At 42.4% G+C, this 12,415-nt stretch overlaps 1 protein-coding gene across 2 annotated transcripts in view; it reads right to left on the minus strand.

Annotated features, from left to right (window-relative positions):
* Nucleotides 1-382: 382 nt before the first annotated feature.
* Nucleotides 383-12,415, minus strand: part of smarcad1b (SNF2 related chromatin remodeling ATPase with DExD box 1b) — a 29,971-nt gene continuing 17,938 nt past the window's right edge. For both annotated transcript variants that reach the window (XM_072659214.1, XM_072659215.1), the window contains 9 exons: nt 10,647-10,778; nt 8,200-8,295; nt 6,711-6,828; nt 4,856-4,971; nt 4,176-4,364; nt 3,972-4,090; nt 2,679-2,861; nt 957-1,066; nt 383-756 (listed from right to left, as the gene is read on the minus strand). In XM_072659214.1, coding sequence (XP_072515315.1) covers nt 695-756; nt 957-1,066; nt 2,679-2,861; nt 3,972-4,090; nt 4,176-4,364; nt 4,856-4,971; nt 6,711-6,828; nt 8,200-8,295; nt 10,647-10,778 — 1,125 coding nt within the window. In that variant the 3' untranslated portion in view covers nt 383-694. The remainder of the gene's footprint in view (nt 757-956; nt 1,067-2,678; nt 2,862-3,971; nt 4,091-4,175; nt 4,365-4,855; nt 4,972-6,710; nt 6,829-8,199; nt 8,296-10,646; nt 10,779-12,415) is intronic.

Below are 12,415 nucleotides of genomic sequence, written 5' to 3' on the forward strand. Positions count from 1 at the left end.
TTGACACGTTATGATGTTACAGCTACTCAATCATTCATGCTGCCTCACCCCTTTCTCAAATTGTGATCATACTGTTTTTATTTATCTACTTTTCCTATTGATGTCTACCCTTTTTATATTCTATTATTTTATCTATTCAAAAATTGCTCTTTGGGTGTAACTGGGACCTTGCAATCACAATTTTGTTCCACCTCATGTACCACATGTGATGCGAATAACGATAAAGTCTCCTTTATCCTTTATTTACATCAAGCTGCAACTAAGCTCAACATAGCTGGATGTACGCTACCCGTGAGCTGCTCTGCTTGTACCTCCAGCTCTATTTCTGATCAAACACACAATTTCTGTGACTGAGTGATCAATACCGCTTATCGTCGTTTTCCTTTTTTTTTATTTAAACATCTGGCAAATTTTGCCCACGCCACAAAAACAATACAAGATTCATGTCTTCGGAAACAGTACTCCAGTACATTCAGAATGTAAACAAAAGATTCGGCTGCAGCTTCAGCAGAACGTTCCGGAGAAAACTCCAAATAAAAAATAATAATAATAAAAAAAATTTGTGAGATTTGTGATCATTGCACCTTTTTAATGGCAAGCCTGTCAAGGTCAGCTGTGCTACAGTACTTCAGTCAAAACGTAAAATACTAATGTTAAGAACACCATTAATGTAGGTCCCAGTGTTGGTCAGGTTTCAGAGGCCCAGAGAGGCCTTTAGCAGGGAGGCCATGTCATCAGGAATGGTGTCTTCATCACCTGGAAGAGAGCAGAAGCAGGTTACTGTAGAGGAGCAGTCAGTTCTGATGGTAGTTAATGACATTATTATAAAAAAAATCAGATATCTCTGCTTTTAAAATCTGATCTAGGCTGATTCTGAGGTGACCTTGTGGGGAAAAAAAGGTTAATCATCAATACCGCAACGGCACCTGAATGTGTGCATCTATAAATGAGCTCACCCTCCTCAGTGGCAGTCATGTCCTGCTCCAGTTTGAGCTTCCGCTGGCCAATGCGGAGCATGGCGTCCTCTATGGAGTCCTTGCTTATCAGCTTGATCACTTTAACAGTTCTGCAGCAGGACACAAGCGTTCAGAAACAGAGGGCACAGACAAAAATACTGTCTATCTGACATTATATATAAAACGCAGATACGTCACGGCCAGGAGGAGACGACAAAGGACTACTTCCACTAAAATAGCTGATCAATGGCTGAAACCATAGACAGACGGAAAGGAGCGGATATTACTATGCAAAATACATTAATACTAATGATATTCTTTTATATTATTTATATACAATACTTATTATTAGTGAATTAAAATATTTAATTTGAATATAAATATGTAATATTTAATTATTTTAAATAGCCAGATGTGCTTTATACTGTGTGAGAAATTAATGATAATAATGGTCATGATAAATAGACCAAAAGAAACGATCCAAAATGACCTGCAATAAATTCTTCTTTAATCCTATTTTGGAGATATGAGGTTGTGTGATGACAGCAAGGATTATCAGGGGTCGGATTCACAAAAGATTTGCTAGGGAAAAGCTTACAAGGAAGGTTAAGATAAACACTAAGAAGTTGTTACATGCAATTTTGTTTAAATAAATAAAAACTTAAAATAAAAATGTAAAAAGGTTCTCAAATATCCTCTTAATTAATCTTAATTAAGACATATTGTTGTCTTAGACAGCATGTACTCATGCTGGATTTTACAGCCCATCATAATTGAATTTTGCATAATTCAGTTAAATCTGGCAAAACGGAGGGCAAACAGAATCAAACTCAGCAATCAAAATATATATAATTATTATATTATATATATTTTAAAAAACGCATAAACAAGAGCTTGAAGTGAACAGCCAACAGAAAAAACATTGGAGAAATTATGATAACTATGTCATGGCATCGGAAGCTGTCATTTTCCTTATGTAGAAACGAACAGTACTTTAATAAAGGAAAATCTCTGGAATCCTGTTAAATCAGACATTAATTCTGTAATTTAATTAATTAAAGCAACATTTGCAACATTTTTTAATTAAAATAAAATGATAAAAAAAGTATCACTGACTGACAATTTGACGCTCTACTGATTGTAACAGAGAGGTCATCAACTCACCTATTCTGGGCACTTCATGCTGCTAACTGCACTATGTGACTTTGGAGAAACAGCAGGTTAACACTCACGAAGACTGTGTAACGCTGCATAATCCAAGTCATAACAGTGTAAAATCCTGTAGTATTACTCTACCACCTCAGTCCACATGCTTCTCCCACTTTCAGCAACCACTAATATCACTTATATTTCAATATATATCATTGTCCAGAAATGCATGTAAACGTGTCCTTCAGTGGTGGCTCAAAAGCACAAATGCCCAGGAGCACAAAAACTAGTTTTAGCATAAAGCTGCTTTAAACTGATGACTTTAGAGAATTATTATTGGAAAAATAATATTCAATATTAAATATTAAAACAAGCTTACGAAGATTTTTGAAGAATAACAATGTCTTAACTTTAATCTTAACTGTAATTAAAAAAAAATAAAGCACATCTAAGAATTCTTGCTTAGACACTTTTGTGAATCTGTCCCCTGCTCCCTAACAGCGGTCAGCTTTAGCCATGTTAGCATTTCTGGTTTAACTTTTCCCGCAGCTGTCCGATAACAAACTTTCTGACCTGGTTTGGCCGACACGGTGGCAGCGGTCCTCTGCCTGTTTGTCATTATAAGGGTTGCAATCTATATCATGAAGGATGACCACATTAGCGGAGGTCAGGTTAATGCCCAGTCCCCCAGCCCTGGTGGACAGCAGGAACACAAAGATGTCCTGATCCGTGTTAAACTGGTCGATCAGCACAATTCTGTGGAAGGAGAAAGAGGGCCATAGAGTGAGAGTCTACATACACAGTAATGTCTGATCAGTGAAAAGGCCAAGTACACTGAAAAAGCAGCATCTGACATCATTTCCACATGAACAGAACTTTATTATATACAGTATATCAACAGAATTACTGCCAAAAATGTTGAGATATATTTTACTATATACATTTAAATCATAGTATACTATACTATATACATTTAAAACAAGCATAGTGTTTGTTTCTGCCATAAAACACTTGATCGGGACATGATATTCAAGTGCAGGGGGCATTATAAAATAAAATAAATCAAATCCCCTGACCACCTAGTATGGAAGTTTTACATGAAGTATTAATGTATTCCCACCATTATGCTGTAGAAGAAAAATATTATATAAATATAATATAATATAAATGCTGTAGCTGCTGCCCAGATCAGATTCAAAACCTTGACTCTGGTGTACAAAGCCAAGACTGGGCCAGCCCCTCCGTACTTGATGGCGATGGTCAAAAGCCGATCCGCACCAAGAGCCCTTCCGGCTTCAAGTACGGCTCGGCTCGACCCGCCATCCTTTAAGATCCACGGAAGACGAGCGTCCAGACTTTTTACTGTCCTGCACCGAAGTGGTGGAACGAGCTTCCCCTGGGTGTCCGAACAGCAGAGTCCAACGCTCGCTGTCCTCAAACCCAGACTGAAGACCCTCCTCTTCTGAGAGGACTTGGGCGAATAGCAGAGTGGTCACCTTACTGACTTGTGTTTAGTAGAGTCTAAGATTAGAGGAGCTTTGAATTATTAGTCTATTCAAACTAGCTGAGGTTCTTCTTGGGTAAAGTCACTCTGGATAAGAGCGTCTGCTAAATGCCTTAAATGTAAATGTAAATGAAAATAATGCTACCAAATATCCCTATTTTCTTGCACGTGCAATTACCTGACACCTGAACTCGTTGCATATTATAGGTCTTCATATCTGCTGATGCGCACATAATCTCTAAAAGCCATCCTATGGCTAGTTTCTGACCACAGAGCCACAACTGAGAGTTTTTTTTATTTTTGGCTGGTGGGCCATTTTCAACCTAACCCAATCTCCATCCTTGGTTCCTTGATTGGCCTACCTGTCACCCATGGGTGTGGAGCCGTCCAGACGAATGTATCTGTGTTTATGGTGTTTGAGCAGCACCTCCAGGATGTCCAGCATCATGGTGAACTGGCTAAAGAGCACTACTCGGTCACCCTGGGGGAGGAGCAAAAGCATGGTGAGTCAACCCACATCACTGTATCTCGCTTTTATGTCCTAGAAGTTAGTTCAACCCCCCGACCTGTTCTTTGAGGTCCGTTAGAATCTGAATGAGGAGATGGAGCTTCCCTGAGTCCTGCAGCAGGTCCATGTCCAGTTGGTGCTCATGTAGTGCAGGGTACTGCTGGCACAACCGATGGAGCTCAAAGTCTGACATCAGGGCCATGTCCTCCTTGATCAGAGCTGGGTCTGACTCTCGGTGGCTGGGCTCCTGCAGGTCAAGAGAGAATTGCTCAGATGCACAAACACCAAGGCGCGGGTCGCTACACACTCCTGCCCTCTATCGATAAGCTCCATCTACCCTAAAGGTGTCCACCAAATGTTTGTGGACACCCCGTCTAATGAATGCATTCAGCTTCACTTTAAGCTGCACCCATTGCTGGCACAGATGTGCAAATGTATACACAGAGCTTGTCTAGTCCCTGTAGAGAAGTACTGCCAATAGAATAGGACTCTCTGGAGCAGATACATAAACATGAACCTATTGGCACCATGCTGCCTAACGCCAGGCGTGGGCTAGTAGAGGGCCATTGAGCTGTAGAGCAGTGGAACTGTGTCAGTGGTGCTCCATCCAATATTTTTAATGGGATGAGTTTGGGAGTTGGGGATGACTCTCATCACTGAATGCAATCATATCCTCACAGCAATGTTCCTAGCATTGTCTCTATGAAGTAAATAAACACCCTGAGTCTATATCCACACCTTCAGCATGAGTTGGCTCATAGCAGACAGGCGCTTGCTGGTGTAGTACTGGCGGTGCAGCAGCGGGTGATTGGCCATCTTCCTCAGCTGCATCATCACGTTGGTCAACTCCCGTTCTGGGGGGGGGCATCAGACAGGACGTTAGCCATTCTGCAGGAAACATGCTAAAGATGTGCAGAGGAGGGATCAGTCTACTGCTACTGCTGCAGTCATTTCTCAGTCCTGCCCTCATGCAGTAAAATGCACTGATGCATCAGCCTGAAGGTGGTGATTCATCTGCTGTAGGTTTAGAATGACAATCAATCACAATCAGTTACATCAGAATTCAATTAAATCAGTCTATTTATTCAGAGTTTATTATTGATCAATACTGTAAATTTGTGTAAATCTGTGTATGATGCACTCAAACCAAATCACTTCAAGGTCAAAGATTTACACCTACTACTGAGATCTATTCTCAGACTTACAGACTTACCCCCCTACCCCCACCCTCTCCATACCTCCACCCCCCGGGACTGAAATGTAATACAAAGTTCATCACAAAAAGAAAGGGAATAGTAATGTCTGATGAGAAGAAGGATGATGAAGGCTGTTTTTTTGTTGGGTGGTTGCTATGGTATTTCAGTTGGTTGCTAGAAGGTTGTAATAGTTTTGCTAGGTGGTTGATATAGTGTTACTTAGTGCTGGGGTGTTACTTAATGAAATTGAGTTACTAAGTGGTACTAGGTGGTTGCTGTGGTGTTACTAAATTGTTGCTAGGTAGATATAATTATTTTGTTGGGTGGTTGCTATGGTATTTCAGTTGGTTGCTAGAAGGTTGTAATAGTTTTGCTAGGTGGTTAATATAGTGTTACTTAGTGCTAGGGTGTTACGTAAGGCAATGGAGTTACTAAGTGGTACTAGGTGGTTGCTGTGGTGTTACTAAATGGTTGCTAGGTGGATATAATTATTTTGCTGGGTGGTTGCTATGGTATTTCAGTTGGTTGCTAGAAAGTTGTAATAGTTTTGCTAGGTGGTTGATATAGTGTTACTTAGTGCTGGGGTGTTACTTAATGCAATGGAGTTACTAAGTGGTACTAGGTGGTTGCTGTGGTGTTACTAAATGGTTGCTAGGTGGATATAATTATTTTGCTGGGTGGTTGCTATGGTATTTCAGTTGGTTGCTAGAAGGTTGTAATAGTTTTGCTAGGTGGTTTGCTGTATCTACTGGTAACTAAGCACAGAATAGACCACCTGGCTCGCAACGTGCAAACAGCCTCTAGGACTCCCGGCCACGGACGGCTGTGAACCGGCGATCTCCCAGTGATGGCACTAACGCACCACTCAGCCCCATATTCTGTGTGTGTTTTAAAATCAAGCTGAAATGTAAGACTTCATGATGCACTCAACCAAATCACTGCAAGGTCAAAGATTTACACCTACTACTGAGATCTATTCTCAGACTTACAGACTTACCCCCCCCCCACCCCCACCCTCTCCATACCTCCACCCCCCGGGACTGAAATGTAATAAAAAGTTCATCACAAAAAGAAAGGGAATAGTAATGTCTGATGAGGAGAAGGATGATGAAGGCTGTTTTTTTTTGGTTCTCTCTTGTTTCTCGAGTGATTAAAATTGCAAGCACTTCATCCAATTTCAATTTCAAAGGCCCTGAAAAGCACAGCACTGGAATTAAAATAAGAAAAGACGAGAGTCTGGAAAAGACAGCAGGTTTAACTTGTGCACAAACTGAAAGAGCCAACACTGACGCTTTCATGCTGTCTGTGAAAAGCTTAGCGTCCTTCACAGAGGCTACAGCTAATCCCCTCATCATCATCATCATCATCTTCATCCCTACAGCCTTCCTCACACGTACTCTCCTCGTTCCTGGCGTTCTTCAGTTTGTTGAACAGGTCGTCATAAAGCTGCTGCTGCTTCTCGCTCATGGGGCAGAACTCGATCTGCTCCTCCTTCGCGGGAAGCTGCTTCAGGACCTGCCGGGCGCAGGAGTGAGGAGGAGATCAGAATCAGATCAGCGTCTTCAGATAACTGCTAACGCCAGTGATGATTTGTCTGATATTCAGAGCTGATACATGCTAATATACATACAGTGGCATGCAAAAGTTTGGGCACCCCCGGTCAAAATGTTGTTCCTATGAATAGTTTGGTGAGATGATGATGAACTGAACATAGGCCCAACATTTAAGACGAAATCCCGTTTTCAACTTTTTAAGCAAAATTAAGGGGTTGCTATGGCGATATGTTGCTTAGGTGTTTGAGGTGGTTGCTAGAAGGTTGTTATAGTTTTGCTAGTTGGTTTGCTGTAGTGTTACTTACTGCTTACTGCTGGGGTATTACTTAATGCAATGGAGTTACTAAGTGGTACTAGGTGGTTGCTATGGTGTTACTAAATGGTTGCTAGGTTGATGTACTCATTTTGCTGGGTGGTTCCTATAGTCTTACTTAATGCTAGGGTGTTACATAATGCACTGGTGTTACTAAGTGGTACTAGGTGGTTGCTATGGTGTTCCTAAATTGTTGCTAGGTGGATGTAATCATTTTGCGGGGTGGAAGCTATGCTATTTCAAGTGGTTGCTAGAAGGCTGTAATAGTTTTTCTAGTTGGTTTGCTACTGCTGGGGTATTACTTAATGCAATGTGGTTACTAAGTGGTACAAGATGGTTGCTATGGTGTTACTAAATGGTTGGTAGGTGGATGTAATCATTTTGCTGAGTGGTTGCAATGCTATTTCAGGTGGTTGCTAGAAGGTTGTAATAGTTTTGCTAGTTGGTTTGCTGTAGTGTTGGTAATAGGTGGTTGCCACAGTATTCCAGGTGGTTGCTATGGTGTTACTTAGTGCCAGGATGTTGGTAAGCAAGAACTGAGAGACTCTTAGCTGCTACGAAAAGCAGGTTTCTAGGCTGTGAACCTTGCAGGGTGCTTAAACGTCTGCTTTGGGTCTTTCCCCTTTTTGGTAATGACTCATTTACTCACTAATTACAGCCTACGTTCACATTACCAGGCAAAAGAGGCCCAAATCTGATCCAATTCTGATCTGAGTGCGTGTTAAATTACAGAAGCAAAGCCCACACAGCGTGGCCCGAGCACAGCACGGCCCGTTACTGACCCAAAACAACACCCAGTGTCCAGAAGTCTCTCTCCCGTGACCCGTGAACCAAAACGCATAAACATGCAGGAGCTGAATAATGGATCAGAGATGTTGTGCAACACATTCTCAAACTCAAACTCAAACACACACACACACACACACACACACACACACACATGCATAGGCATTCTGAAAGCAGCTGCATTATGTATTTCCTCTCATCCAGTATGCATGCGGCCAGCAGGTTGTGCAGTACCTCGCTCTTGATTCGCCGCAGGATGAAGGGTTTCATGATGCGTTTAGCATGAGCGATTCGGTCCCTCTCAAAGCTGCTCTGCTCCTCCGAGGATTTCTGATGGACAAACACACACACACACACACACACACACACACACACACACACACACACACACACACACACTTGTTTAAATACAATGTCAGGGTGTCATGGACTGCCACGTATACAAGCATGCCTGAGTTCTCTTCAAAATCAGGTTCAAAATCAGGGTTCAAGTAATTAAATGGTTCCATGTCATTCTGGATCATTTCTATTGGTCCATTTATCGTGAAACAGCAGCTGAGGGAACTGCAGAACAGTTGCAGAGCTTTAGTGGTTCCCACTTCCAGGCAGTGGCTGGACCGATGCTACGCTATCACAATAGGTGGCAGTGTTGTTGTTGCTGCTGGGTGTTTGGCTATGGTTTTGCTATGGTGTTGCTAAGTGGTTGCTAGATGGGTGCTATAGTCTTGCTAGATGATTGCCATGGTATTCCAGGTGGTTGCTATGGTGTTGCAAAATGGTTGCTAAGTATTTTCTATAGTGTTACTAGGCGGTTGCTAGATACAGTCTTGGTAGGTGGCTGTCATGGTGTTATGTAGAGTTAGGCTGTTGCTAGGTGGCTACTATGGTTTTGCTATGGTATACCAGGTGGTTACTATGGTGTCGCTAGGTGGTTGCTACGGTGTTGCTAAGTGGTTGCTAGATGGGTGCTATAGAATGGTATTTCAGGTGGTAGCTATGGTGTTACACAGTGCTATGGTGTTGTAAAGTGGTTTCTATGTGTTTGCTACACTGTTACTGGGTGGTTGTGTGGGAGAGCGCCATCTACCCGCCCTAGAGAGAGCAAATCCATGTGATCGGGATTTGAACAAGCGATCCTCTGATCTCAGTGACAGCGCCTTAGTCAGCTGGACCACCCAGGGCCCTGTGCCTCAGGTAGTTGCTAGGGTGTTTCCAATTGGTTGCCGTGGTTGGTTGAGTGTTACTAGTGTATTTGTCACATCAGCACATAAAAAGGGCACACAAACTATTGCACCTCATTCAATCCAAACACACAACCAGCAACGCACAACCACAGCTACACAAAACTGTAGCCATGTCTATCTAATATGAGCCCCCATTTGTCTTAGATATGACCCCTTAGTTCATTCCAGAATCTTTCTGGGCTCTCTGGGTTTCCTGCAGAGGACCAAATCATTTGTGCCCTTAAAATGCATGAACACACACACACACACACACACACACACACACACACACACACACACACACACACATTCCCTGAAGGGATGAGGAAAGAGCATTCATTGTGATCTCCACCAGCAGGAACCAGCCCAGTCCTTTCCCACCCTAATACACTCACCAGCTATCACCGTGCAGCTGTTTTACCATATTCAAACATCTGGAGGTTTGATCTGCATGTGATCAGCACTGAGAGATGGAGATGATCTAACTAAACTCACACACCTGAAGAAACGTCATTAATCGTCTTTAATCATCATTAATAAAATAATAATAAAATAGAATTAATGGATTATTCCTCTTTTAAAAGTGTAGAATCAGAGTCAGGTGCAGAACATCAGCTGCAGATAATCAGAACGTGGAGGACTATTCTGGAGGAGTCTGGAGTCTTATTTAATCCTCAGACGTTTAGTCTGGTCTGCTCTTGAGGCCTTCAGAAAGAAGGGTGGAGATGTAGAGGAATCTCAGATCTCAGAACAGTTAATCAGACACTGTTCCACCGTCCACTAAATCATCTACAAGTGGAACAGCTGACCAACATAAACAGATCAGACCATCCTAGCAAGTCCAGCCCAACAGCAGAACCTCAAGCTGGGTAAAGAAGCCTTCAAGCCTCCTATAATGTCATTATGGTAGCAGGTAGCTCTCACGCCACAGCTGATGTACAGCATCTACCATCAGAAAGAGGCCAGACAAGTCTGAGGGGAGCAAGGAGGAAACCCTTACTGTCCAAAAAAACAACATCAGGGACCTGAAGTCCTGGCCTTGGTCTGTTCGCTGTTCTCTGGCAAACGTTAGTCTCAGATGTTGTTTTTAATTAAGCCAGCTGTGAGTTCAGTGAAGTTCTGTGAAGCCCTGTGAAGCCAGTTTTATGAGAATACTGTAGTTGCAGGAACATGGGCCTGGTTAAATGGTGCGTTTCTTGTTGCATTGTATTTTAAGGGCTTAAAAAATATATGAAGGTATAAAAATATCAGGACCATAATTTGTACCTCAGTAACCATAAAGGTAGTTCTGCTTTCTGCTTTTTCAGGTTTGAAAAATTAATCATGGAGCTTTTGTGAAAAGCACTTTACAAAGAGCCATTCTGCTGGTCCTGACCAAGCAGGCTAGACTTTTTAGGAAAGGACTAGGAGTGGAGAATCCAGCTTTAGGACAGCCACGCTTCTCTGTGCACTTCCTACCATGGCGAACATCTTGGCAATCTGTGAGGTGCTGCTGGAGAACATGTTGGGCATGATGAAGTTCAGCAGAGACATCAGCTCCAGCAGGTTGTTCTGCAGTGGGGTTCCGGTCAGCAGCAGCCGGTACTTGGCCTGTGGAGAAGACACACACACACACACACACACACACACACACACACACACACACACACACACGTTCTGCATGAGAATAAGATAAGATTTTCCCTAAATCCAAATATAGTACATCAGCCAAGTCATCCTCAGTGTCTGACATACACTACATGGACAAAAGTATTGGGACACACTGATTGTTTCTTCTAAAATCAAGGGAATTAAAAAGAGCTGATCCTGCTTCTGTTGTCTGTCTCTTTTTATTTTGGAGGAGCATTGCTGTGAGGATTTGATTGCATTCAAAGACAAGAGTCAAGGTCAGGATGTTGGATAACAATCACCACCCCACCTCATCCCATCTCATCCCAAACTCCCCAACTCAGCCTTGCTCAAGGGCCCAAACCAACAAATCAGCAATAGCCCAAAGCTCTAACCGCCAAGCCAGCTTTGCCCCGTTAACTCATCCCATAAGTACTGGATGGAGCTCCACCACCATCATTCCAGAGAACACAGTTATTCCACTGCTCCACAGCTGCACAATGCTGGGGGGCTTTATACCCCTCTACTAGCCCACGCCTGGAATAGATGACGTGTCTGTAAGACTTTCGTCTGTTGTTAGAAGTTTGATTGTGTTTGATTGTGCTCAGCTTTGAGGCTCATGGCAGGTCATTAACTCGGCTCATTCATCTTCATAATGCTGCCTATCTCCGGCCTTTACTTACTAAGATAAGATAAGATAGTCCTTTATTAGTCCCGCAGTGGGGAAATTCACAAATCAGCAACTGCTCCTGATGCAACACCCCTGATTTTGTCCTTCTTAGTAACATCCCGCCTTAAGATACCTTTAAAGCCCCTCATGGTCTGACCCCTGTGTATCTTAGCTCCTTCACAGCTCCTTCAGTGCTGTGCCACCTAAACTCTAGAATTCCCTACCCCAATCTCTCCGGGACTGTACGACTTACTCTTCCTTCAAATCCCACCTGAAGATCTTTCTCTTAACAATACTTCTGTCCTTATTTTGTAAAGCAAGCCTGGGATTGTAACAGAGCATTATATATGTATTACTATTATTATCATTATTATTATTATTAGGCATGGTGCCAATAGGCTCCAGAGAGTGTTCTATTCTATTCTATATTCTACCAATACTTCTTTACAGGCTAGACTAGACAAGCTGTGTGTGTGCATTTGCACATCAGCCATGGGTGCAACTTAAATTAGCCGAATGCATTCATTCAAGAGTGTCCACAAACATTTGGACAAATAGTGTATCTAGATACAATAGAAGCTTGTGGGGAGTTCTTAAGGAATCTCCATTAAGCTTGTTTAGGTGCTCTCAAGAGGATCCTATCTAACTCGACTGCTCAGGTGTTGGCTAACCCTAACCTTGGAAAAATACACTCCTGAAGACCCTGGAGGTGTAATGGAGCTCAGGTCATTTATTCTTAATGGCCTTGCTGCCAGATCTTGGCTGAAGAGCCGTTAAGGAATGGAGATGGGAATGGACAGCCGTGTGCAGACAGAAACATTTATAGGGGTTTTATAAAAGCATGTTTTTTCAAGCACCCTTGAAAATGGTGGTGAGTAGGTTTAGCAAGTTAGCAAGTTAGTGAGCTCTGATTATAGCCGATATAGAATTTATTTATTTTTTTAAATGG

The sequence above is a fragment of the Salminus brasiliensis genome, chromosome 16 (genome assembly GCF_030463535.1).
Source record: "Salminus brasiliensis chromosome 16, fSalBra1.hap2, whole genome shotgun sequence".
NCBI classification, from domain to species: domain Eukaryota; kingdom Metazoa; phylum Chordata; class Actinopteri; order Characiformes; family Bryconidae; genus Salminus; species Salminus brasiliensis.